Here is a 27242-nt window from a genome sequence, read left to right as displayed (position 1 = left end):
ATGTAAGCTAGTAATATAATCATTACTAGTATAAACATTTTGTTCTAAGAGCAAATATTATGTCATTCTACTTTATCATTATCTGATGGAATTAGAGTAACTTTGTTTCGATCTTAGGTTTTCACTGGGATCTTTACAGCAGAAATGTTTCTGAAAATTATCGCCATGGATCCTTACTATTATTTCCAAGAAGGCTGGAATATCTTTGATGGTTTTATTGTAACGCTTAGCCTGGTAGAACTTGGCCTGGCCAACGTGGAAGGATTATCAGTTCTCCGTTCATTCCGATTGGTAAAACAAAACAAAACAAAACAGCACAAAGACAAAAACCTTTCCAACAAGCATCATAGGTTTTACATCATAGGTTTTACCACACACCATTAACATTTTAAGTTTTTGTGCAACATTTGCATTGTCAAAAACAGTCCCTAAATGGAAAAAAAAATTGTTCCCACTTATTTAGAAAAAATTTTATTGCAAAAATGCTAGTCACATAAAGTTTCATATATTGCTTAGTTACCATTCTGACTAATTATTGTTTCTAGAGATGACTACTGTTAATATTTCTGGATCTAAGAAAATATTTTAATGAAAATGTACCACATTTTAATAGTGCTTTGAAAATATAAACACCCTTTTATAGTGGTGGATGACAATCAGATATAAGATGTGCATGTAGAAATTCTTCCTAATTCTACCTCTGGAAAATATGCTCCTTCCCAAAATCAGACAAGAGAAATCTGTAGGATTACTCGCTATGTCCACTGATTCACATATATGTCCTTGCAAATCAGGGAAAGAATTATAAAGTCATGGGAAGTATTCCAGGTTTTTAAATGCAGGTGCATCTAGCTATGTCAGTGCTCCAAAGGAACATTATGAATAGTAAACACTTTTCTCTACATATAGCAGGGCTCAATGTGATGGTACTTTGCATGCTATTGACAAATGAGTATCTCTGAGCAGAGATCATCGAGATCAGATGTTAATATTAGTGTCAGGCCTGGTATGCCTTACAACCACCTTCACAAAACAAATTAAGGACAGTTGGTGCCCAAGTAATCATTAAAAATTCACTCTCAGGGAAAATGATCTCAGGGTTAAAATATGGAAGAATCAGATTCTTCCTAGGGGGGGGTCCAAAAATTAGCCATGCACCTGAAAGTGATCAAGGGCAGGGCAGATGTTGTAAGAGGGTCTTTTTGTTTTGGTTTTTTTGTTTGTTTTGTTTTGTTTTTAGATAAGAAGCTCCCTATGGGAAAACTTTTACTTCTTATTTGGTAAAATGCAACATTTGCTCACAGCTCTCTGTCCTTGATAGATTAGGAAATGTGTCTTGGAGTAAAGACAAGCACTGCCACAAAGACATCCAGACAGCCTGCTCTCCGTGCCTTTTGCTTAGGAGAGTGGTGCTATGACAGCGCAGTGGCCCCAGGTCATTTCTAATTGGTTAAGGTCCAGAGGTGGACGGATTTAAAAGTTTGGAAAGCAAAGTGCAAGAATGCAAGGTGGCTCTTGCATATTTCCCCAGTGAAGATTGGTAAATTGTAAGTTCTGCAATCAGTAGTGGTCCAGGATATCCACTAGCTTTTTTTTTTTAATGTCTTTTGTTATAGATATATCTTTCTTATTGAGGTATAATTGATATAACATTATATTAGTTTCAGGTATACAACATATGATCTAATATTTGTATTTATTGCAAAATGATCACTACAGTAAGTCCAGTTAACATCCATCACCATGCTTAGTTATAACATCTGCATAGCAGATGTTGTAAGAAATTCAATTTTAATCACTTCTTAGTAAACCTCAATATATGTAATGCTTTTAAAGATTGATCATAATAATATACATTATTTTTTTTATTTTCCAGCTTCGAGTTTTCAAGTTGGCAAAATCTTGGCCAACGTTAAATATGCTAATAAAGATCATCGGCAATTCAGTGGGGGCTCTGGGAAATCTAACCTTGGTGTTGGCCATCATCGTCTTCATTTTTGCTGTGGTCGGCATGCAACTCTTTGGTAAAAGCTACAAAGATTGTGTCTGCAAGATTTCCGATGATTGTGAACTCCCGCGCTGGCACATGAATGACTTCTTCCACTCCTTCCTGATTGTGTTCCGAGTGCTGTGTGGAGAGTGGATAGAGACCATGTGGGACTGCATGGAGGTCGCCGGTCAAGCCATGTGCCTTACTGTCTTCATGATGGTCATGGTCATTGGAAACCTGGTGGTATGTACCCATTTAAGAAATGTGTTTCAGAAATACATTAAGAGCATAATGAAATGATGACCAATTTTGTCCAAAACAAAGACTATGATTATTAATTTTAAAAGTCTCTTACCTTTGATACACTTACAGCCTCACTTTGACAACACAACCATATAGCAGTGACCATACAATATTTATACTCAACTCCATTTTGTCAATCATTTCATCACATTTATTATGTGAATTCCAATAGAGTATCATATTGAAGACAGGTCTAGTAGGAAATGTTGGGAACATTTCATAAATTCAGATCCAAGGAAGGGAGAAGTCTGAAGAATAAACTTAGAGAAAACCCAATCTTACTTGCCAGTATAGGACTAAAAAGTGGTGCCTTTAAATGTTCCTAGTTATTTCACCTTTTCCTTGCCCATTCATGGTAGATAGCATTCAGTCACTCTATGTCATATGGCAGATGCATGAACCAGCCTGGATTAACCAATCCTTTAGTGGCTCTATTAACCAAACAAAGGTTGGCTAAAGATGCCTGAGATTACCCAAATGGAGTAACTGATCAATCCTCTCTCTTAAGTTTGGAACATTACTGTTATAGTATAGAAATATATAATATACTCCAAAGGATATATACATTAATATTACAGTCTCATGGAAATATTAGCGACTGATTATGAACAGTTGCCTAATTAGTGAACAGTGGGGTATGAGAAATACAGTAGATCAAGAAAACATGTGTTGATGCCTATGTTAAGCTCATAATTCTCATTCTGGGTCATAATGGTTATTTTTCAATTAATATCCAATTTAATGTCTCTCTTCATCAAAAAAGAAACTACAAAATGCATTTAAATGCATAATTTTAAACACTAATGAATTTTAAGTTTAGAACTCTTATATAGAACATGTATAAATCTTGTTTCTTATAATCATACAATTTTAAATGTAGTAAAACTATAGGTCAGCTCGTTTAGCATCTTCATTTTATAAGTAGGGGAACTTGAGACCAACAGAAATCATGTCTTTGCCCATGGATGAATAGTGAAGTAGCTATCGAACCAGACCACAAATTCAGATCACCCAATTTCTTTTTTTTTTTTTAAATTAATTAATTAATTTATTTTGGCTGTGTTGGGTCTTCGTTTCTGTGCACAGGCTTTCTATAGTTGCAGCTAGTGGGGGTTACTCTTCATTGCAGTGCACGAGCTTCTCCTTGCAGTGGCTTCTCTTGTTGCGGAGCATGGGCTCTAGGCGCACGGGCTTCAGTAGTTGTGGCATGAGGGCTCAGTAGTTGTGGCGCACAGGCTTAGTTGCTCCACGGCATGTGGGATCTTCCCGGACCAGGGATTGAACCCATGTCCCCTGCATTGGCAGGCGGATTCTTAACCACTGCACCACCAGGGAAGTCCCTAGATCACCCAACTTCTGATCACTATGCTGTGGTGTTTCTTTCTTGTCTAGTTGTTAGAATTTATAGTTTCCTCCACACTTCGAGAAATAAGTGATCTCAATCTGCTCTTCTTCACATTGGGGTGAGATTATAATGATGTTTGTATTATTTTTAAGGTCCTGAACCTCTTTTTGGCCTTGCTCCTGAGCTCATTTAGTGCAGACAACCTTGCAGCCACTGATGATGATAATGAAATGAACAATCTTCAAATTGCTGTGGATAGGATGCACAAGGGAATAGCTTATGTGAAGAGAAAAATATATGAATTTATTCAACAATCCTTCATTAGAAAACAAAAGATTTTAGATGAAATTAAACCACTTGATGATCTAAACAACAAGAAAGACAGCTGTATGTCCAATCATACAACAGAAATTGGGAAAGATCTTGACTATCTTAAAGATGTAAATGTAACCACAAGTGGAATAGGAACTGGCAGCAGTGTTGAAAAATACATTATCGATGAAAGTGATTACATGTCGTTCATAAACAATCCCAGTCTTACTGTGACTGTACCGATTGCTGTAGGAGAGTCTGACTTTGAAAATTTAAACACAGAGGACTTTAGTAGTGAATCAGATCTGGAAGAAAGCAAAGAGGTAAGATTTTATAGATGTGGGTGGGTATAAATGTATATGTGTATACTTGTATTATATTGCCTGTATTTATGATTATATATTCTCCATGTAGAATATTTTTGCCATCATATAAAATATTTTTTCATTGAAGAACCAAAGATTTAAGCTCAGTGAAGTGATTAATAAATTGAAGAATAATATAGTATATGTGTAAGTTTTCTCATCCTAAGTAATGGATATTTGTTAGATAATGAATGAATGAATGATCCAAGAAATGAACAAACATCATCAGATTTAATCCTTGTAATAACCTCAAAAGGATGTGTTATTTTTCTAACTTTTCAGATAAGAAAACTAGCTTAGGAAGTTCAAGATCATGTAGCTAATGAGGGGGTATAGCTGAGAATTGAATTCATAATCTTTGTTTATGCATTCTGTTTATCTGACACCATACTCATTAGCTCACTTACATGGAAGAGAACTGAGCAACAAGAAATAGTCTATGTCATTCCTCCAATTAAAATTACATTGATCTGCATATTAATCTTCCAGGCTGCCATAACAATGTACCACACACTGGGTGGCTGAAACAATCAAAATGTATTTTCTCACATTTCTGGAGACTGGGAAGTCCAAGGTTAAGGTGCTAGGAGGGTCAGTGTCTGGGGAGAGCTCTCACCTTGGGGTGCGGATAGCTGCCTTCTGTGTCCTCATTTGGCCGTTCCTCAATGCATGGGCATGGATAAATAGCTCTGGTCTCTCTTCTTCTTATAAGAGCACCAGCCCTGCTGGATTAGGATTGCACCCTTATGACCTCACTTAACCTTTATCACTACTTCACAGGCCATATCTCCAAATAGAGTCACATTGGGAGTTAGGGCTTCAAAATATTAATTTTGAGGGAACACAATTCAGTCCATAGCAACTGACTTAGAAATATTAAGCTAAAACTCTAATGGATATAAAAGATAATTCCAAAGAAGTCTAGAACAAACCACCTTCATTTCCCACTTATTGTGTGGAAGTCCCAAAAATGGTAAGGTGCCTTAGGTTACACAGTTCAAATTTTTAAATATTTATTTAAAGACTATTTTTTAGAACAGTTTTAGGTTTATATAAAAATTGAGAGGAAGGCAGAAAAATTTCCACATACTCCCTGCCCCCCACACATATATAACCTCCCCCATTATCACCATCCCCTACCAGAGTGGTATATTTGTTACAGTTGCAGAATCTACATTGATGTGTCATTATCACCCAAAGTCCATAGTTTACATTTGGGTTCACTCTTGGTATTGTCCATTTTATGAGTTTGGACAAACGTATAAAGACATTTATCCACCCTTATAGTATCACACAGAGAAGTTTCATGGGTCTATAAACACTCTGTGCTATGCCTATTCATCCTTCCCTCTACGCTAACCCCTGACAGTCACCGATCTGTAACTGTTTTTGCCTTTTCCAGAATGTTGTATAGTTGGAGTCATATAATATGTAGCCTTTTCACACTGGCTTCCTTTATTTAGTAATACACATTTAAGTTTCTTCTGTGCCTTTTTATGGCTTGATAGTTCATTTCTTTCAGTGCTCAGTAATATTTTGTCGTCTGGATGTTTAATTATCCATTCACCCACTGAAGGACATCTTGGTTGCTTCCAAGTTTTGGCAAATGTGAATAAAGCTGCTGTAAACATCCATGTGCAGGTTTCTGTGTGGATATAAGTTTTCAGCTCATTTGGTTAAGTACCAGGGATGGCAATTTCTGGATGGTATGCTAAGTGTTTTGTTTTGTAAGAAATTGCCAAACTGTGTTCCAAAGTGGCTGTATAGTTTTGCACAGCCACTAGCAATGAATGAGAGCTCCTGTTGCCCGACAGCATTTGGTGTTATCAGTGTTCTGGATTTTGGCCATTCTAATAGATGTATAGTGGTACCCCATTGTTTTTTAATTTACATTTTATGATGACATATGATGTGGAGCATCTTTTTATATGCTTCTTTGTCATCTGTATGTCTTCTTTGATGAGGTATCTTTTAAGAGCTTTGACCTGTTTTTTGATCAAGTTGTTTGTTTTCTTATTGTTAAGTTTTGAGAATTCTTTGTACATTTTGAATAACAGTCCTTTATCAGCTTTGTTTTTGCAAATATTTTCTCCTAATGTGGCTTGTCTTCTTACTCTCTTGACAATGTCTTTCACAGAGCAGATATTTTTAATTTTAATTAAATCCAGTTTATTAACTCTCTCTGTCATGTACTGTGCTTTTGGTATCGTATCTAAAAAGTCATCACCTTGTCCAAGATCATTATATTTTCTCCTGTTATCTTCTAGGAGATTTATAGCTTTGCATGTTTACATTTAGGTCTGTGATCCATTTTGAATTAATTTCTGTGAAGGGTATAAGGTCTGTGTCTAGATTCATTTTTTGCCTGTAGATGTCCAGTAGTTCCAGTACCATTTGTTGGAAAAGACTATCTTTGCTCCATAATATTGCCTTTGCTCCTTTACCAAAGATCTGTTGACTATATTCATGTGGGTATATTTCTGGGGTTTCTATTCTATTCTGTTGATCTGTTTGTCTGTTCTTTCACCCATACTGCACTGTCTTGGTTAATATAGCTTTATAGTATGTCTTGAAGTCAGGTAGTGGCAATCCTGACTTTGTCCTTTTCCTTTGGTATTGTGTTAGCTATTCTAGGTCTTTTGCCTCTTCATATACACTTTAGAATCAGTTTGTAGATATTGACAAAATAACTTGTTGGGAGTTTGATTGAGATTGCATTGATCAATAGATCAATATAGATCAAGTTGGGAAAAACTGACATCTTGACAATATTGAGTCTTCCTATTCATGAACATAGAATATCTCCCACTTTATTTAGTTGTTTCTTTCATTAGAGTTTTATAGTTTTCCTCATATAGATCTTGTACACATTAGATTTATACCTAAGTATTTTATTTATGGGGTGCTAACATAATGGTATTTTTTCATTTCAAACCCCACTTGTTAAATGTTAGTCCATAGGAAAGTGATGAACTTTTGTGTATTAACTTTGTAATCTGCAACCTTGTTATAATCACTTATTAGTTCCAGGAGGTTTTTGTTTTTGTTTTTGTTTTTTTATGTTTTGTAGATTCTTTGGATTTGCTACATAAACAATAATGTCATCTGCCAACAAAGACAGTTTTACTTCTTGCTTCCTAATCAGTATACTTTTTGTTTCCTTTTCTTGTCTAATTGCATTAGTTATGACTTCCAGTACAGTGTTGAAAAGGAGTGGTGAGAAGGGATATACTTGTCTTGTTCCTGATCTTAGTAGGAAAGCTTTTAGTTTCTCATTATTAAGTACAATGTTAGCTATAGGTTTTTTGTAGATGGTCTTTATCAAGTTAAGAAAGTTTCTCTCTATTCCTAGTTTACTGAGAGATTTTTATCATGAATGGGTGCTATTTGTTGTCAAATGTTTCCTCTGCGTCCACTGATATCATCGTGTGATGTTTCTTCTTTAGACTATTGATGTGATGGATTACATTAATTCATATAGTCTAAATATTTAAAAATACTTTAAATACTAAATATTTAAAATATTCAGAGGATCAAATACTATCAATGATATTTTATTAGGGATTAAGTTCTACTAGAATATTACCATGTCCAAGGTAATGCATTTTGACAGTTGTTCAAGTAAGATATCATAAGCATGTGAATTATTGTTTATGTCCCTTTAAAGATGTTTCGAGCTTTTATAATAAGTCTCTGAATAGGCTAAGTCATCCACTACTCTTCAGAGTGGAGCTCATATCAGAGTTGGAAGCTGCTGCCTTGACCCCAGCCTGTGGGCTTCCTTAGGTAAATCAGATTTGTGTAATGATAGGGGGAGAGAAAGCATGTAGAGATGTAATTGTGGGTAGATCCTCATTACATTTCACATGTCTATGGAAATGGATTTGGGAGATAAAAATTACAGATCATTTTTGCAAAGCATTGTGAAATTTTTTCAGGATTTTTAATTTGAATATTATTTCAGTTCAAACTTTGTTCATTAAAAACTTGAGTTTTGCTAAAGAATCTGATGGAGGCTGATTTTTTTAGTTGTTATCTTTATATTTACAGAATTGGTTCTGAAGTTCTGTTAAATTTGGCACTATTCTTCCTAGTCTGATTTTCTTTGTCTTGAATCTTCATACCTTTATTTAATATTTGATGAAGACTAATAACTACTACATGCTATCTGTTGCATTAAAACATGTTTTTCTTTTTCTACTGAAGTATAGTTGATGGACAATATTATATAAGTTACAGGTGTACAATATAATAGTGATTCACAATTGTTAATGGTTATACTACATTTATAGTTATTATAAAATATTGGCTGTATTTCCTGTGTTGTCCAGTATTTCCTTGTAGCTTATTTTCTGACTAATAGTTTGTACTTCTTACTCCCTTACCCCTATATTGCCCCTCCCCTCTTCCCTCTCCTCGCTGGTAACCACTAGTTTGTTCTTTATATCTGTGAGTCTGCTTCTTTTTCATTTATTCACTAGTTTTTTTGTATTTTTTAGATACCACATATAAGTGATATAATACAGTATTTGTCTTTCTCTGTCTGACTTATTTCACTTAGCATAATGCCCTCCAAGTCCATCCATGTTGCTGCAAATGGCAAAATTTCATTCTTTTTTATGACTGAGTAGTACTCCATTGTATGTATATGCCACATCTTCTTTATCCATTCATCTGTTGACAGACACTTAGGTTGCTTCCATATCTTGGCAATTGTAAATAATGCTACTATGAACATTGGGGTGCATGTATCTTTTCAAATTAGTTTTTTGTTGTTGTTGTTTTCAGATATATTCCTGGGAATGGAATTGCTGGGTCATATGGTAGTTCTAATGTTAGTTTTTTGAGGAACCTCCGTACCTCCATACCACATGGCTGCACCAATTTATATACCCACCAACAGTGTACAAGGGTTCCCTTTTCTCCACATCCTCACCAACATTTGTTATGTGTATTCTTTTTGATGATAGCCATTCTGACAGATGTGAGGTGATATCTCATTGTGGTTTTGATTTGCATTTCGCTGATGATTTAGTGATGTTGAGCATCTTTTCATGTGCCTACTGGCCATTTGCATTTCCTCTTTGGAAAATGTCTATTCAGCTCTTCTGCCCATTTTTTAATCTGGTTGGTTTTTTGTTTTTTGTTTTTGTATTTTTTGATGTTGAGTTACATGACCTGTTTATATATGTTAGATAGTAACCCCTTATTGGTCATATCATTTGCAAATATTTTCTCCCATTCAGTAGGTTGTCTTTTTATTTTGTCAATGGTCACCTTTGCTGCGCAAAAGCTTTTAAGTTTAATTAGGTCCCATTTGTTCACTTTTGCTTTTATTTCCTTTGCTTTAGGAGACAGATCCAAAAAAAATATTGCTATAATTTATGTCAAAGAGTGTTCTGCCTATGTTTTCCTCTAGGAGTTTTATAGTATCCGGTCTTACATTCAGCTCTTTAATCCATTTTGAGTTTGTTTTTGCTTATGGTGTTAGAGAATCTTCTAATTTCATTCTTTACATGTAGCTGTCCAGTTTTCACAGCATCACTTATTGAAGAGACTGTCTTTTCTCCATTGTATATTCTTGCCTCCTTTGTCATAGATTAATTGACCATAAGTGTGTGGGTTTATTTCTGGGCTCTCTATCCATTGATCTATGTGTCTGTTTTTGTGCCAGTACCATACTTTTTGATTACTGTAACTTTGTAGTATAATCTGAAATCAGGAAGCATGATTCCTCCAGCTCCATTTTTCTTTCTCAAGATTGTTTTGTCTATTTGGGATCTTTTGGGTTTCCATATAAATTTTAAAATTATTTGTTCTATTTCTGTGAAAAATGCCATTGGTATTTTGATAGGGATTGCATTGAATCTGTAGGTTGCCTTGTGTAAGATGATCATTTTAATAATATCGATTCTTCCAATCCAAGAACATGGTATATATTTCCATCTGTTTATGTTATCTTCAATTTCTACAATTTATTTTTCCAAGTACAGGTCTTTTGCCTCCTTAGGTAGATTTATTCCTAAGTATTTTATACTTTTTCATGCAATGGTAAATGGGATTGTTTTCTTAATTTCTCTTCCTGATAGTTTGTTGTTAGTGTATAGGAATGCAACAGATTTCTGTATATTAATTTTGTATCCTGCAACTGTACCAAATTCATTGATGAGATCTAGTAGTTTTCTGGTGGTGTCTTTAGGATTTTCTATGTATTGTATCATGTCATCTGCAAACAGTGACAATTTCACTTCTTTCCAATTTGGATTCTTTTTATTTCCTTTTCTTCTTTGATTACCATGGTTAGGACTTCCAAAACTGTGTTAAATAAAAGTGGTAAGAGTGGACATCGTTGTCTTGTTCCTGATCTTAAAGGAAATGCTTTCAGCTTTTCACCATTAAGTATGATGTTAGTGGTGGGTTTGTCATATATGGCCTTTATTATGTTGAGATGTGTTAACTCTCCACAAAGTGGGTTTATCATAAATAGATGTTGAATTTTATCAAAAGCTTTTTCTGCATCTAGTGAGATGATCATATTGTTTTTACTCTTCAGTTTGTTAATGTAGTGTATCACATTGATTGATTTGCAGATATTGAAAAATCCTTGCATCCCTGGGATAAATCCCACTTGCATGGTGTGTGATCCTTTTAATGTATTGTTAGATTTGGTTTGCTAGTATTTTGTTGAGGATTTTTACATCTATGTTCATCAATGATATCTTTGTCTGGTTTTGGTAGCAGGGTGATGCTGGCCTCATAGAACGAGTTTGGAAATGTTCCTTCTTCTGCAATATTTTGGAATAGTTTGAAAAGGATAGATGTAAACTCTCCTCTAAATGTTTGGTAGAATTCACCTGTGAAGTCATCTGGTCCTGGACTTTTGTTTGTTGCGAGATTTTCATTACTCAAAACTATTTTATTACAAAAACCATCCATAACGAATACTTTTCTGCAAAAATTTGACATAATTTATACTCATACATTTTTATTTGTATTGATCAGGGCTAACAGGAACACTGATCTCTTTATTAAGCAGTGATCATCCACTGAACCACTGGAGAAAGTTCTATTTCTTCATGCTCTGTCATTTTATATCTTCAAACACTGCATTAATTGAAAATTTAATGTTTAGTAGAAACTTTAGAGATAATTTAATGCACTATTTCTCAAATTATGAGTCATAACCCAGTAAGAGTTGATAAACAAATTTATTGTACCACTAATTAAAATTTTTTTTTAATTTAATAAAATAATGATATCAGAGCACATTGAACATTTAGGAAGAACTAGTGAATGAAGCTTTTGTTGCCTGTGCTGAACTATAATGCACTGCTTTTCTAATAGAGTATAACCACTAGGTCCATGGGTGTAGGGCCTGAAGTTCAGGAGTTCTTAAGCGTGAGAAACACTGTTTCAGCTCTTTAAAGGTAGTGATCATGGAGCCTTCCTGACCCTAGGCAGAATGTGTGGCTTCTTTTTTCGTTCCCAGAGATATAAGGCACAAAGTGTGGATAATAAACAACTCATGCTCTAGGCTCATGCATCTTACAAAGTATCATATTATTTTATTATAACCACTGATATGCATGTATGTCTCTCCTTTTATGTTGCGACGTATATACTTGTACATTTTTGGTAAAAAGTAGGCACTCAAATCAAAATTTTCCAGCTCATTTAACTCTTTTTAATAGAAGCAGTTTGAAGGTATTCATCACAGTTACTCTGATGAGAGCATTCTTGAAAATAGTTTTATTTCCCATCATCCAGACTCCATTTTTCTCTTGATTCAATCCAATATTGAACTTTGTTGTTTTTATCTTTGTTAAACATTTCACCTTGTCAATTTATATTGGGCTTCAAGGAAAGTGATAATCCCTTATCTTTTTCCTATGAATTGCTGTTGAAATACAGTTGTTTCTCATCCAGTTGATATTTTTATATTAAATACTGAAACTTCTATTCATCCCCATTACATTTCAATTTCTTTCATTCATTTTTGAATCTGGCTTTCTATAAATATTCTTTTATAGATTACTATATTGTCCCAATTTTCCTTTACCATGCACTTTTCTTTACCATGTCTTCCTTTTTGGTTAGAAATAAACCCATACAAAATTGTTTCTCTTCATTGCTCCCCTAGTCTTATATAGTACTCGCTTCATCAAAGCAAGGCACAAATCATGAGATGCTCTGCTTTTAGTGGAATTAAACTGAAAATAGATACCTCAAAAGATGAAGATTCTTTATTCTACATTAGGAATGAAGCCTGTAATACGTTAAAGTAACTTTGCCATTTTGATTTTTCTGTTTTGGCCTTTATTCTTTTGCCTACCTTAGTTTATTCAACAGTTACCATGTGCTAAGGAATGTATTAGATAATGAAGGATACAAATGAGCCATGATTCTGCTTATATATATACATATATGCATTTAGAAAGATGACTCTCTTTGTAAATATATATGTATACAAATACATATATACATGTATCCACACACATACATACATTTGCATTTTAGAAAGATAACTTTCAACCTTTAAATATGCATTTCCATACTGGGACATACCTTATTGACTACAAATATTACCTGTCATGACCTCTGTTGGACCTATTCCATTTTAATATATTAATGTTTCCATTCCTGAATTTCAATAATGAGTCTTATCTACAATGGGCATTATTGAAATTACATTAATGCCTTGGGTTAAAATTACCGGTGCTCATAGTTTATTATCCATTTTTGAAGCATTTGTTTTTAGACATGTGAGGCTGTAATTATAAAGTTGTTGGTAATGGAGTATTCTCTGAAGCCAAATACTGGGTTATATAATTCTATTTTAGCCACATACTGTGTGACCTTACTTAACTATCCAATCCTCAATTTCCTCATCTCAAAAATGGGGATAAAATCACCTACTTTTGGGGGAATATTATTAAATGAGATAGTAAATATAAAGGACTTAGCACAGTGTCTAGCAAATTGTAAGTATTCAATAAATTGTTATTATTATTATTACTAGTAGCATTCCCAACACTCTGTTCCTGGTAAGTTTTCTATTAAGAATTACTAGTAACATATTCTACTATTTGTCCTTTTTTGTTGTTTGCCTTCTGCCCTCTGTCATAAACTGTTTTACATGTTTATCTGGAGAGAGTGATAAATTTTCTATTTTCTGTCTAATTTTTAAACTGTTTTCATTAAGTTCTTGATAATGGTTAACTCATTTAAAATATTTTTAAAAAACTATTTTTTCTGAAGGGCATTCCAGTAAGAAAGAATAAATGAGCAAAAACCTAGAGCTATGAAGCATAGAGTGTGTTTAGAAATAATTAGCAGTTTGCTGTTGCTGGGACATAAAATCTAGATGAAAGTAGAGGCATAAGCAAGGAGTGGATAGTCTGTTTCCAAGAAACCAAAAATAGACTGATATGAAGAAACACTGTAAAATGGAGGCTGGTACTTCTTTTACTTCCTCCATAATGTACATACTCATGTATCACTGTCCCCCATTCCAGGACAAATTTGAGAACTATTTTTTCTATACTTTCCCCCTTTTGGTCCCCAAAAGCAGAAAAGGCATAGCATGGGTCACATTTCCTCACCTTTTTAAGTCCCAATGGACCTCAACCTTCAAAGAACATTCAAATAACCTAAAGCATTTTTTTTAAAACCTCAGAAAGTTTCTTGACTCATGGAAATAAATAGCTAGAAATATGGGTTTCTACTGAAAAATAATAGTAAAGAATGGAGGCTTGGACAGATTTTGAGGAGTTTTGAAAGCTGGGCAAAATTGCTGAGACTATGCAAAAGACAAATAAAGTCATATCTCCCCAATTAGAAAGTAAGTTGTTTTGGCAATGAATTGTGTTTTATATAATTTTAATCCTCTGAAGCACCTACTGTAATGTTGGGTGCATAATAAGGGCTCAATATCTTTTTGAGTTTGGGCTGATTTTTATGAATACTAGACTAAGAGTTTGGTGGCCTTAACTCTATTATGGGCAATCACTAACTCTATATTATCCAGTTTCCCAATTTATAATAGGAGTACATCTGTTCTGTGGTGCTTATAGGAATGTTATGAGGATCTAAAAGCTGTTTAGAAGTTAAAAGGACTCAAAAAACATAAGGTAGTGATAGCTACTGATAGCGAAATTACTACTCTAATCTGTTTAAATAAATACTTTTAAAATGAATTATTAAACTTAGGCCTCTTTGGAATAAAAACAACATATTACTAAAGTAGTTAGGAAAAAATACGCTTGTTTTTGCAACTCTGTTAGCTGCAGAGTGAGTAAAAATGTCGTTCGAGTCTTTGTATACAGTTCTTGTTAGTAACAGGTATCATTTGTTGGATGCTTACCATGGACAAAGCACTGTTTATAGGGCTTTACATGTAGTGTTATGTCATTCAGTCTTCACACCATGAGACAGATACTATTATTCCAAGCTTACAGATAAGGAAATTGAACTCAAAGAGTTTAAGTAGCTTGCCAAAGTCACACAAATAGTAAGGATTGATCCTGACCTAGAATCCAGGCTGTCAGTTACAGTCTATGTTCTGAACCATTACATTAAATTTCCTTAACAATGTCTAAAAAGGTACTGTCTCTGACCTCTATTTGAAATGAATGACACTGTTTATTGAAGACCTAAGAATAGGTATCCACTGTAGAGTTGGTGTTGACTACCAAGCCCTCATCACTGGGCACAGGTTAATAGTATAGCCAGGAGAATCTCAGTCTCCCTCAGTCCTGGAGGGACCTTTCCCTCCTCTGCTGGCCTGTAATTTAGACTGATCTGCTTCTGACCTGTGGAGTTCTCCTAATTACAGAGCGCTTATTCTCAGAAACTATGGTTACTCAAAGTTGTAACTTTAGGAAGATACCCTTCTGAGTTTAATTCTACCTATAAGAATCTTCCAAATAACTAAGAAGCACTTCTGTGGTTACATTATTAGCTTATGAAGTCTTTGAGAACAGGGGAAACACCAAACATGTCTTACTCAACTTAAGTCCACAGCACATAAAAAATGTTTATTAAATGAATGAATAAATGCGTAACGAACAGTTAATTCTAGATCCCATTTGTCCTCCCAATGATATTACCTGTGTTAAAATAATATTTACTTACTGCTTTGCCGATATTTTCTTATTTAATACTTTTATCTTTACTGTACATGATATAGATTGAAGAACACATGATAACTTTCAACCTGTTGTACATTGCTGAATATCAGCAAATTAAATTTGTGCTACCACATAAAGGTCTACAGTGAATGCCTTATGTGAACAATAGTCAGTTTTAAAATGTGCATAAGAACAGGAATTAAGCTTATTTCATATAACACAGTATGGCGCACATTCATCACAGTGCCTAGCATATAGTAAGTAAATGTGTGTTAAATAAAGAAATAAGAATAGGAAGTCTTTGATTAATCTTGAATCAAATGGATATATACCGAGACTTTTGCAAATATCCAAATTTACGAACATCACAATAACAATTTTCCCTGTAGAAAAATGTCAGACAACATATCTGGGGATATTAAGAATCTACTGGGAGATAGGTATATATGCCTCCACACTTTTTTATCTATATTGTCTCTTTACCTCATGGTCTCTGATACAGCAGGTTTTGCCTCCATCTTGTATTGCAGTTTCTTTTTCTTTCTAAGCCCTTACCACAAGCTTGTTTAAATGGTCAAGACTCTCTCATTCTAAAATAAAATAAAATCATGTAAATTTTAAAAGTTATTCCTTTGATTTTATCCCTTTCTTAAGTTTCTTTTGTAATTTCTTCCTTGAATTCATTGCTGATCTTCTTTAAAAGATAACTTAAAAAAAAAAAAAGATAACTTGTGCTCGCTGTCTCCCATTTCCACTGCTCAGTCATCTTAAAGCATCATCTCTGGTTTCCACCTTTACTTTTCTCTCTCAAAAATCACCAGTGTTCTCTTAATTGCCAAGTTCAGTGGCCCTATTTTACTTGATATCTGCATCATTTCCTAATTCTTTAAGAGTCGTCATTCCCTGGCTTACAAAAGTCCAAGCTACTTTCCTCCCAACCATATGATTTCCTTCTCAAATAGCTTACAAGAAGCCCGAAGTCCTTCTCAACTTCTCTAATTGGAAGCCCCTCATCAAATTTACTGCCAAATCCTGTAGATTTTATCTCCTAAATCCGTCTCCAATCTTGACCATCCCCCCACTCCTCATCCTATTATTTCACCAATATCAATAGAATTACCATCTGAAACACATTTCCATGGGGGGGAGAAGGGCAGTCTTTATCATGAGCCACTTGATGGTCTTGAGAAGATCTATTTCACCAGTCTAATATCCCATGACTTATTTCAGTTCTAATCACATAGTTCCATGAAGTTTATACATTTTGACTCCATAATTTCTTATTAGAAATTCTCTTCTTACCCCTGTCATTCTCTGCAAAATCTAGCAAAACAAAAAAAGGAACTTTGAGTTGCCTTTCAAGACACTGTCAATTTATTCACTCAAACATATTGTTGTTTGTTGCTCATGATACCTAGCAATTCTAATTCTGGGCAAGGCTCTGAGACTCCCCTAAGTAGAATTACTACCTGCATAACATGAAATGTCTATATTGCACTCTATTTCTCTGTTGTGTATCTGTCTATCCTACTTACTAATCTTGTGAGCCACTTGAGAACAAGAACTGTGGTCATATACACCTTTGTATTTCTAGTAACTAGCACTGTACCTGGCACAAATGAGGTGCTTGATCAATGTTAATTGGCATCATGTAAGTTAATCTCACTTTTCCTGAATACATTTTTATCAGTTATATTTTTTGAAAGTGTACAATCATAGAATAAACTAAGCAAGACAATTCCTAAGTCAAATTAAGTTAGCAGCTTACTCTTTTTTTTTTTAATAAATTTATGTATTTATTTATTTATTTTTGGCTGTGTTGGGTCTTCGTTTCTGTGCGAGGGTTTTCTCTAGTTGCGGCAAGCGGGGGCCACTCTTCATCGCGGTGTGCGGGCCTCTCACTATCGCGGCCTCTCTTGTTGCGGAGCACAGGCTCCAGACGCGCAGGCTCAGTAATTGTGGCTCACGGGCCTAGTTGCTCCGCGGCATGTGGGATCTTCCCAGACCAGGGCTCGAACCCGTGTCCCCTGCATTAGCAGGCAGATTCTCAACTACTGCGCCACCAGGGAAGCCCAGCAGTTTACTCTTTAATGAAGCTTCTCCTCCCTGGGGAGAGGGCAGGGAGGAAGGAAGATGGAGGAGAAAAGAAATCAGTCAGAATTTTCGTATCATTGCCTGACATGCTCAGGGAACACTTTGTAGAGTCCCATCCGGGTATTGACTGGGAGTGTCCCTTCAGCCCTTGCCTATTTCCTTGTCTTGAGCTATATAATTCCTCAGGACCATGATCCCTATGAGATGGCAACTACTCTCCATGAAGAGTACTACCATCTAGCCAACGGATACCCAAACTCCCTCTCCCTTATTACACCTAATTGATCACCAGGTATCACCAATGCTACCTTGTCTTTGTCTACTCTGCATCCCCACCACCTCCACCCAATGTCAGACCTCCATCATCTCTCAGTTTTACTGCTACTGCCTCCAAAAAGGGCTCCCACATTCATATTCTCCTCACTGGTCCAGTTCTCACATAATGATAAGTGGTCTTTCTAAAAGGTAAATCTGGCCATAGCTCTTTCGGCTTTCTAACCTTTCAGGAGCTGCCCATTGCTCCCAGTCTATACTTCTTAACATGGCCTACAAGTCCCTGCAAAAGTGACCATTACTGACCTTTCCAACCTTATGTAATAGTACTTCCCACCCCTCCCCAGCCAACTACACTGATCTTTTGTTTCCTAAAACTCCTCATGCTTTATCAGGTTCTGATCTTCATTCCTGTTCACTCTATCTGGGATATTCTCTTACCCCATATTTCTTCACCTGACTCACTCCCACCCCAACTCATCCTTCTGGCCCCAAATGTCACTTTTTTCTACCCTGTTCTTCTTAGACTGAGTTAGGTGGTGCTCTCAAAATACCCTATACTTACCCTATCATAGTGTGTAGCAATTGTTGCTTGTCTTGTCTTATTTTGAGCCCATTAGCTACTGGGCCTATTATGTTCACTATTTTATTTTTTCAGGTCCTAATTTTGATGTTTAGCATATACTAATATTTTTTAGTTGAAAAGATCAAATATCAGCAATTACACATATTACAAACTATAACTGTTACGGAAATTGTTGCCATGTATCCAGTAAGCAAATGACATATTCCATGTGTTATCTTGTTCAGTCCTTATGACAACCATGTAAAATAGGGATCATTTTACAAATTAGAAACTACAGCTTATGGAGGTCAAGATAATTGCCTGAAGTCCATAAAACCAGTCGTTGTGATTAAAACCCAAGCTTGTCTGACTCAAAAGAGAACTCTTCACCCTTTCACTGTAGTTATACAGTTCCCCTATCCAGTAGACACTTTAAAAATATTTGTTAAATATGTTATCATTTAACATTAAAAATTAATGTCAAAAGAATATTAGAGATTCTGCACTCATTCAGCAAAATAAATTTAACAATGGAAATTATTTGGTTTACAATTTTGCTTTCTAGCTTGGGAATTATAAATGCAATTTTGCAATTTTTTGCTTCTAATTCATTTGCAATCACAATAATTTTCTCTTGGCCCATTATGTGATGAGAGGTAATACCTCCTTTGTTCCTTTATAGCTAATCATCTATATAAAAATTCACTTTTGACATACTTTAAAGCAGAATTCAGAGTATATCAGAGCTGTATTTCTTCACCTTTACCCCTACCTTAGGCAAGTGTTTGAATAACAGTAGATTTCACAATTAATAAGAAAATTTTATATTTATTAAATATGAATAATCCACCAAAGATTGTCCTTCCAATGTAAAGCTCGATGAAGAAATCATCTGAGTTGTAGGGATGATATGGGAATTAACGAGTTAATATTTGACTTTTCTAACTGCTCTGTGGAAATGCTAAATCTCAGTACAGAGTCTGTTCCTTTGATATTATATTGTTGCCTTGCTGAGAGTTTTTAATAGAAGTCATTTTAATTTTTAATATGCTCAGTGTACACTAGAAATATTTACTAATGCACACTGTACACAATGAAATATTAATACTAATATTTTTAAGGTTGTTGAGCATCTCAACTATGTATGATTTAAGATATATATCTTAAATATATATGTTAATAGGTATATATATATATAACAACAGTAAAATTTCCACCTTTAAAATAGTATATGCCTAGCTTTTAAAATATGTATTTTTTCAGAAATAAAAAATATATATGTGTATACACATATATATACACACATATTCTGTATCCTTTTGACCCTTAAATTCCAGATTTATTTTTAATATATTTTTATCACATTATAAATTGAACTTCTAGTAAACCCTATAAATAAGCTCCCTGTAACAAACCAAGTCTAAAATAAAAGCATAAACATCCTAAGATCAAGTCAGAGAACAACAACAAAAAAAACCATTTAATCACTTACTCAAAGAAATATTGTGGAGTGTACTATTTGCTTTCTTTTGTTTTGCTTCACCCTCAAGGTCAAAATCATTTACTATAGTACAGAACATTTTTAAAAAGCATGAAATGTTGCATAAATCCATTGAGGAGGAAAAATGCTCTTCCCATCAGGGTTGTAGTTATTAAGTGGTTATTGAATGCCCTGATGTACAAGGCGAAGCGGATGCTTCAGATACGCTGTGGTTCCTGCATTCTCTCTGCTCGCTTATTGTCAGCCTGCCAAAAATACACGGACAATATAAGTCCTTACAGAAATTGAGCTATTGAGATTTACATGTGAAAATATACATATTTTTAAATGAACTAGCTCATTTGGAAATTAGTAAATTAAAGGTTGATTAATGGCTTAATAAACATTAAAATGGATATTTAAATAGTCTATTAATCTCAAAGACCATGAGAACCAATTGCTTTATTATGTGAATGGTGAATTTCAAACTAAAATTAAATTTCAGTGTAAGAACAAAAAAAGGAAAAATTAATTGTCCTTATTGGTTTTTAAATCAGTACAAGTACTTATTTGAGAATGTTTTAGTTTTGCTCTTATCCAATTTATTTAGTATTTTATCTGAATTCATATCTCATATGCTAATATAGAGATGGACTCTTTCCATACATCTAAAACTTCTTCCCTTTTTGAGTAATAGTGTTATTACTCCAACCAAATAAAGAACTCAGAACCGCATCATCTTTGATTTCAACAATGAGAAATATAAGAATATATTGCTAAAAGTATATTGGTTGTGAGAGTTTTAATACCATTCTTTTAGTCTGTGATGAATCAAAGAAAAATTAAATAAGGACATTGATAATTTGAATAATATAAATAGCAAAAATGTTATAAATGTATGTTATCTCAAAAATTATACGTACAGAGAATTCTTATTTTCAATGGCCCATGGTATTGACATATTTATACAAATTTCAAAGTAAGTCTCAATAAATTCAAACAAGCAGACATTGTAGGGCTATTATACCAATAAATTCAAGATAGAAGATATCATGTAGGGTTATTAGCTAATCACAATGCAGTTAAATGAGAAATTAATAATAAAATGATAGAAAAAATATAACTACTTGAAAAATTAAAAATGTCCTCCCAAACAATAAGAACTTTTTCTTCCAAAATCTATGAAATTGGACCAAGCAGTCATTGAATGTCTTCCTATTAACAAGGATGATCAAGAAAGGATGAAAGAACATGACAAGAACTTAGTTTGAGAAATTAGAAAAAGAACAACAAAACAAAGGGAACATAAATAAAGAGAAATTAATGAATTATCAATGTAGCAGATGATATTAGTATAGCACGTGGTTCTTAGGGAAAAAAAATCAATAAAACACACAAACTTTAGTGTTGTCAGCAGAATCCTAAGATGACGCCAATGACTCAATAAGCTAGAGTTCAATTTATTAATTTTCTATGTATTTTAATCTATTTTATTTAATACATTTATTATTTAATTTTAAATTTACTTATTAATGTTCTTTATTTAGCTCATCAGTCAAAACCCTTGTTGCCTCCCGTGCATTGCCTAGGCACACTTCAGCTCAGTCACTTCTGTATCTGTTTCATTTTGTGTGTTTTTCTTTTCTTTTTCACACTAATGCTATTTATTTACATTATGTATGAACTTATAGAAAAAGCACTAACTTTTTTCTCTGGTTAACATAATTTATCTAGAGTAGATTAACTGGCCTGAGCCTACTTGCCTGTGGTTTGGTCTTTCTAACATTCACTTGTCGTTTTATCTGATGTCAGTATGAAAAAGGTGGGGCAAGTTTCCCTCACTAGTGTGAGAATCAGGGTCTATCAAGGGGGTCAGCCAGGATGTGGTTTACCAGGCTTCTTTTGCAAAATGTTGCTTTAGGGAGTTATTTAAACCAGATATGAATACTAAATTTAAAAATCGAATCTGTAATCATTTCCCATTCCTGAAATGTATACAAACTCCTTCCAAACCCAAACATTAAACTGCTTCATTTTGAAAACTGATACATACTTACATTAAAATGTGCCTTTGGGCCTCTTGTTCCAGTATGGGTTCATTGTCTGCGGTTCTGCATCATCACTTAGCATGAGCCACACCTGTAATTCATCATCTATGAGTCCAGTTTAGGTTTTTCAAAGAGGACAAAGATTTTAAAGAACCTTATAAGGCAACATGAATTTAGCATCCTTCCAGAAATTTATATCCCAGATACCCCCCCATTTTTTTTGGCCACGCCCATGGCATGCGGGATCTTAGCTCCCCAACTAGGGATTGAACCTGTGCCCCCCACTAGACCACCAGGGAAGTCCCTAGATACCCCTTTTTAAAAATAATTATTCACGCCTAATTTTACAATAAGTTTTTTTTATGTGTTTGTATATGTATGAGAGATTTGTCTTTATTAAGTTTATGCAGTGATTTCAACTTAGTTTTTATGACTACAATAACTAACTTTGTTTTCAAACTCATCTTATGAAATTATGCAAGAGTAAATTCTGTAATTACATTAATTTACAATAGTACAGGTTGATTTGAACACAAACATAACTTACTCTTGATAAGTACACAACTCACCAGGTGGAAGCAGAGATGCACAGGTGTACTGGAGTGTAGCCAACCTCCTGAGAAAATATCAGCACACCACCAGCATCAGTCATTGTGTTCTACAGAGAAAATGCCAAGCATCGTTAGCTTGGTAAGTCAGTTAGTATGGAGGTGGGCTAAATAAAAAGAAGTATGTGCCAAAAGAATTGTGCAGATAAAGTGGTGAAGATGAGAGAGTAATTATTCTTCTTCCACAATGATGGGCAAAAACCACTATAAGCAAAAGCCAGAGAACATTAAGAAGTTCACCTTGACTAAAGGACAGCTTCTGTGAAAGATAGATTTGGGAAATTTGGTTAGAAAGCTAAGTTGGAGACAGAAATTTCATTTGGTAGTAATATCTGAAACAGAGGTATTCATTCATTCACCAAACATTTATTGGGCATGTAACATAAGTCAGGCTTTGTGGTCCACAAAGGTCTAGAATTAGGTGAGGCTAGAATAAGGATGAACTTATTATTTATAGCTGTCCTAAAAAGAAGTGACAGTAGTGAACAGAGAGTTCATAAGAATTTGGAAGATGAAACTGAGAGAAGAGTTATTTCAAAGGTAGAATTAAATGACTTTACTGTCAATATTTGAAATGAATAAGACAAGGAGATTTGAGTCTAGGTGCTGAAAGAATGGTATTGCAAAGAATCGGAATCAGGAACTTGGTTTAAAAAGTAGGTTTAGGATAGAAAAAAAAAACAAAACAAAAAGACATGTCTTTAATTAAGAGCATGCTGAGTTTAAGTGACACTAGGCACACTTCTACTTTCCTGCCATAGTCCAAGCAGATCATGGAATATACTTACATTGCTTAAGATGTGTTTGGAAATTAATTTGTAAACATCTAGAGGATCACTTGTCTATACCTGGAAACTTTCCAGGAACACATCTTCCAACTGAGTACTAGTAATGGGCATTTAATCATCTTTTATATCCTTTTAAAATTTCTAAAATGTAGATTGACTCCCAACTGTATTCATTAAAGGGAAAATATGCTTAGAAGTATAGTAACTAGTAACCTATTACAAAGTTGGTTTATAAGACGAGAATAGATAATTTTAAAGAATATTCTTAAGAATAAAGTTGGATATATTGGCAACAGCTCTCATCTGGAGAAAGTCTGACCCAGTAAGACCTGGAGTAACTATACATAAAAAAAGGTATCAGTTTATTTTGTCATCATCTAGGCAAGCCACATCAGGGGAGGATATTTAGGGAGGAAATAAGTAGACATAAACAAATTAATTTTTTTTTTAATTTTTATTTATTTATTTACGGCTGTGGTGGGTCTTCGTTTCTGTGCAAGGGCTTTCTCTAGTTGCGGCAAGTGGGGGCCACTCTTCATCACGGTGCGCGGGTCTCTCAATATCGCGGCCTCCCTTGTTGCGGAGCACAGGCTCCAGACGCGCAGGCTCAGTAATTGTGGCTCACGGGCCTAGTTGCTCCGCGGCATGTGGGATCTTCCCAGACCAGGGCTCGAACCCGTGTTCCCTGCATTGGTAGGAAGATTCTCAACCACTGCGCCACCAGGGAAGCCCCAAATTAATTTTATATTATTTTAGGTTCACATCAGTACTCACAGTTGCTAACTGGAAAACTGAAATCTGGGTGACCGATAATGATATTTAGTAATGGATACAAAGTTTGATATGGAGCCTGATATTTAGCACTATGTGTGAACAACTGTGATAAGCAAAAGCTGGATTTGTCCAGAAATTTTAAAGACTTTTCAAACAGTATTTTAAAAAAATTTCTCTGTGAGTTAAAGTAATGTTATACCAAAATGTTTTATTATTGCTGGTGCTTAAGTTACTATTATGACATTTGTTTTATAACAAGTATATAATTAGTTTGGCATAATTACTGTAAACAAAGATTAAATAGAACTCATGTCTACACCTACCCAAAAGTTAGTTTTTTGCATCTGATGAAATAATTTTCATGAAGACACTGAATATATGTATTATGTAAAATTCCATTATTGGTTTATGTTATAAACAAGGTGTCTTTGTTTTTGTTTTTGTGTTTCACTTCAAGATTGAATGGTAGATTCTCTTCATCTGTTAGACTCATCTTGATAGTTTTTCTATGGATTATTTCCGCTTTTAAATTGATGGAAGAATTATAATCATGTGAATACACTGTTTCTTTTATTTCAGAAACAGGGCGGTTGCACAGAAGTTAGAGCATGGGCTTTGGGCTCAGGAATAATTCTCTCAAATCTTGGCTTTCTCACTTGTTGGTTATATGACATTAGACAAGTTACTTAACCTGTCTAAACCTTAATTTTATCATTTGTAAAGTGATAACGATTATCACTAACTTCCCCTCTCCCACCCCTCCCTCTGGGGCTTCTCTAATTCATAGGACAGTGGTTTGCTTAGTACAGTTTTTGATGGCCGTTTGTAACTTCATAACATAGCAATCTGACTTCATACATTGCAAATTATGGTAAAGGAGTTTCCATAGATGATTTCCTTATTTCCCCTTCTTATTCAATCATTCTTTTGCTCTAATCTTAAAATCTCTTCATTTCAAGGAGACTCCAGAATCAGTTCATTGTACTAATCCTTTCTTGCTAGGCTATTTCTTAGGTACCAAAATTAAAGTGATTTACTTTTTATGTCCATCTCATGCTCAGAAACTTAATGAAAGTAGTAGCTCATCCGAAGGCAGCACTGTAGACATTGGAACACCTGCCGAGGAACAGCCTGTAGTGGAACCTGAGGAAACCCTTGAACCTGAAGCCTGTTTCACTGAAGGTAAAGAACATGATCTTCATGTTAATCTTCCATTTATAGAGTGCAGTTTTTTTTAGCTGTTGATCACCCAAAACGGACCACTCAGAATAGAACTTGGTAGTCAATCTATTTCAATTACCTCTTATATGCTAACAGATTTAAAATCTCATGTTATGTTTTGGTTATATCTGCCCATTATGTGTGAGGGACCATGAACATGGAGAAAAGATATTTTAATGTAACCAAAACTAATGACTAATTTATAATATTTCAAATAAAATGGTGATTTCGCAGTCAGTTGGCATCTTAAACAGTAGTCAAGGTTCTCATACACAAAAGTTACTTTAAAAATAATTTTTTAACTGTTAAAGTCAAATGAGTTGCAAATGCTCAAATGTATTTTTTTAACAAAATCATTATTTTCCAATGCTTGCTGGGTGAAACAGGAAATAAGCACTGCCCGATACCTGATCCCTGCACAGTATCTAGATGAGCCTGGCACAATATGAACAATAAGTCTAAGAGCTTTGTTTTCTCCATGATTAGTATTTCCCATGGTCTGAGTTTCTTGGGAATTTGAGTTTTGAAGATATGAATATACTTGCATATTCTCTATTTTGTGATTTTTTTCCTCATAGGCCTGATGTATATTTTCTCCCTCTTTTCCTGTATAAATTATACACATCACTCAAAGTCCTCAAAACTACCTTCATCTGACCATGGTGGAAAAAACTTCTTATTCCTCTGAACAGCTATAAATAAAGATATTCTTTAATTCACCTGATAACTAATCATGTATTATATTATGAGGGTTCTTCTCTTTCTCTTTTGAACTGTTATATGTATCTTTACTGGCCTTCTTCCTCCCTTCCTCCTTTCCTTCCTTCCTTACCTTCTTTCCCTTCCCCTCCTTTCTCCCTTTTCTTCAAGCATACCTGATTTTTTTTTAGACTTGAGGCAGGGTTCTTTTGTTTATATCTGTTCTTAAAAACCAGATTGTAGGTTTCTTGGGGGCAAGTCCATGTTCTGTACCTTTTTTCTCTTTTTCTTTTTTTCTTTTTTTTAAACTATCCTCTATGGTGATTACAAAGGTGCTCACAAATTTCTCTTGATTTAATTATTTTTTTAATTTTATTTTTTTTATTGGCGTATAGTTGATTTACAATGTTGTGTTAATTTCTGCTGTACAACAAAGTGATTCAGCTTTATATATATACATTCTTTTTTATATTCTTTTCCATTATGGTTCCTGTTGATTTAATTCTTGTTAGAGTGAGTGAAAGCAGTATAGGGAAGGCAACACCAAATCAAAGCAGGACTATGCAAATCACATTTTAGTGGACTAAATTAATCTTGAAAATTATATAAGCTCTTCTAGGAGCACCACAAGAGAACCTAAACAGTAATAAACAGCATTGTTGGGTGAGAACTTTATTATTACTCTGCATCCTCTTTAAAAGGGACGTTTTCTGCTTATTATTAATTTTCACTTTGAAGTCCTTTCCTAGAGTGACTTCAACAAAGTGCAATAGGATGATATAGTACAAGACAAAGCTACTTAACATGTACTTGTACTTTACAACGTTCTTTCTTGGACAATAACAGTTGGGTCAGAAAAAACAGGTATTATCCAGGGAACCATTTAAAGAGGCTGAATAATTTTCACAACTTCACTCTGCTAATGGATGTGCTCTTACTACTCTAGGCTTAGAGAGTTTTCCTAGCAAGATAGAGATGGCAGTAGCAATGAGAAGATGAATCCGGGACACGCCAAAGGGTATCATTGAAGCAGCAGAAGTTGTTTACCTACTCCTGTTTGAACATTATACTTGCAGGCTGTGTACAAAGATTCAAATGTTGTCAAATTAGTGTGGAGGAAGGGAGAGGAAAACAATGGTGGAACCTGAGAAGAACGTGTTTCCGAATAGTTGAACATAACTGGTTTGAGACCTTCATTGTTTTCATGATTCTCCTTAGTAGTGGTGCTCTGGTGAGTGAATATTAAGC

The 27242-nt window shown here is 34.5% G+C and overlaps 1 protein-coding gene across 6 annotated transcripts in view; it reads left to right on the top strand.

Moving 5' to 3' along the window:
- Window positions 1-27242, top strand: part of LOC133098367 (sodium channel protein type 1 subunit alpha) — an 89960-nt gene that overhangs the window by 38634 nt on the left and 24084 nt on the right. For all 6 annotated transcript variants that reach the window (XM_061201189.1, XM_061201182.1, XM_061201173.1 and 3 more), the window contains exons 14-18: window positions 118-291; window positions 1877-2233; window positions 3791-4273; window positions 25136-25256; window positions 27071-27225. In XM_061201189.1, the coding sequence (XP_061057172.1) occupies window positions 118-291; window positions 1877-2233; window positions 3791-4273; window positions 25136-25256; window positions 27071-27225 (1290 nt within the window). The remainder of the gene's footprint in view (window positions 1-117; window positions 292-1876; window positions 2234-3790; window positions 4274-25135; window positions 25257-27070; window positions 27226-27242) is intronic.

Source organism: Eubalaena glacialis, chromosome 1 (genome assembly GCF_028564815.1).
Source record: "Eubalaena glacialis isolate mEubGla1 chromosome 1, mEubGla1.1.hap2.+ XY, whole genome shotgun sequence".
In the NCBI taxonomy this organism is placed as follows: Eukaryota; Metazoa; Chordata; class Mammalia; order Artiodactyla; family Balaenidae; genus Eubalaena; species Eubalaena glacialis.
Note: the sequence above shows the minus strand (reverse complement) of the source record. Positions and strands in the feature narration are given on the sequence as shown.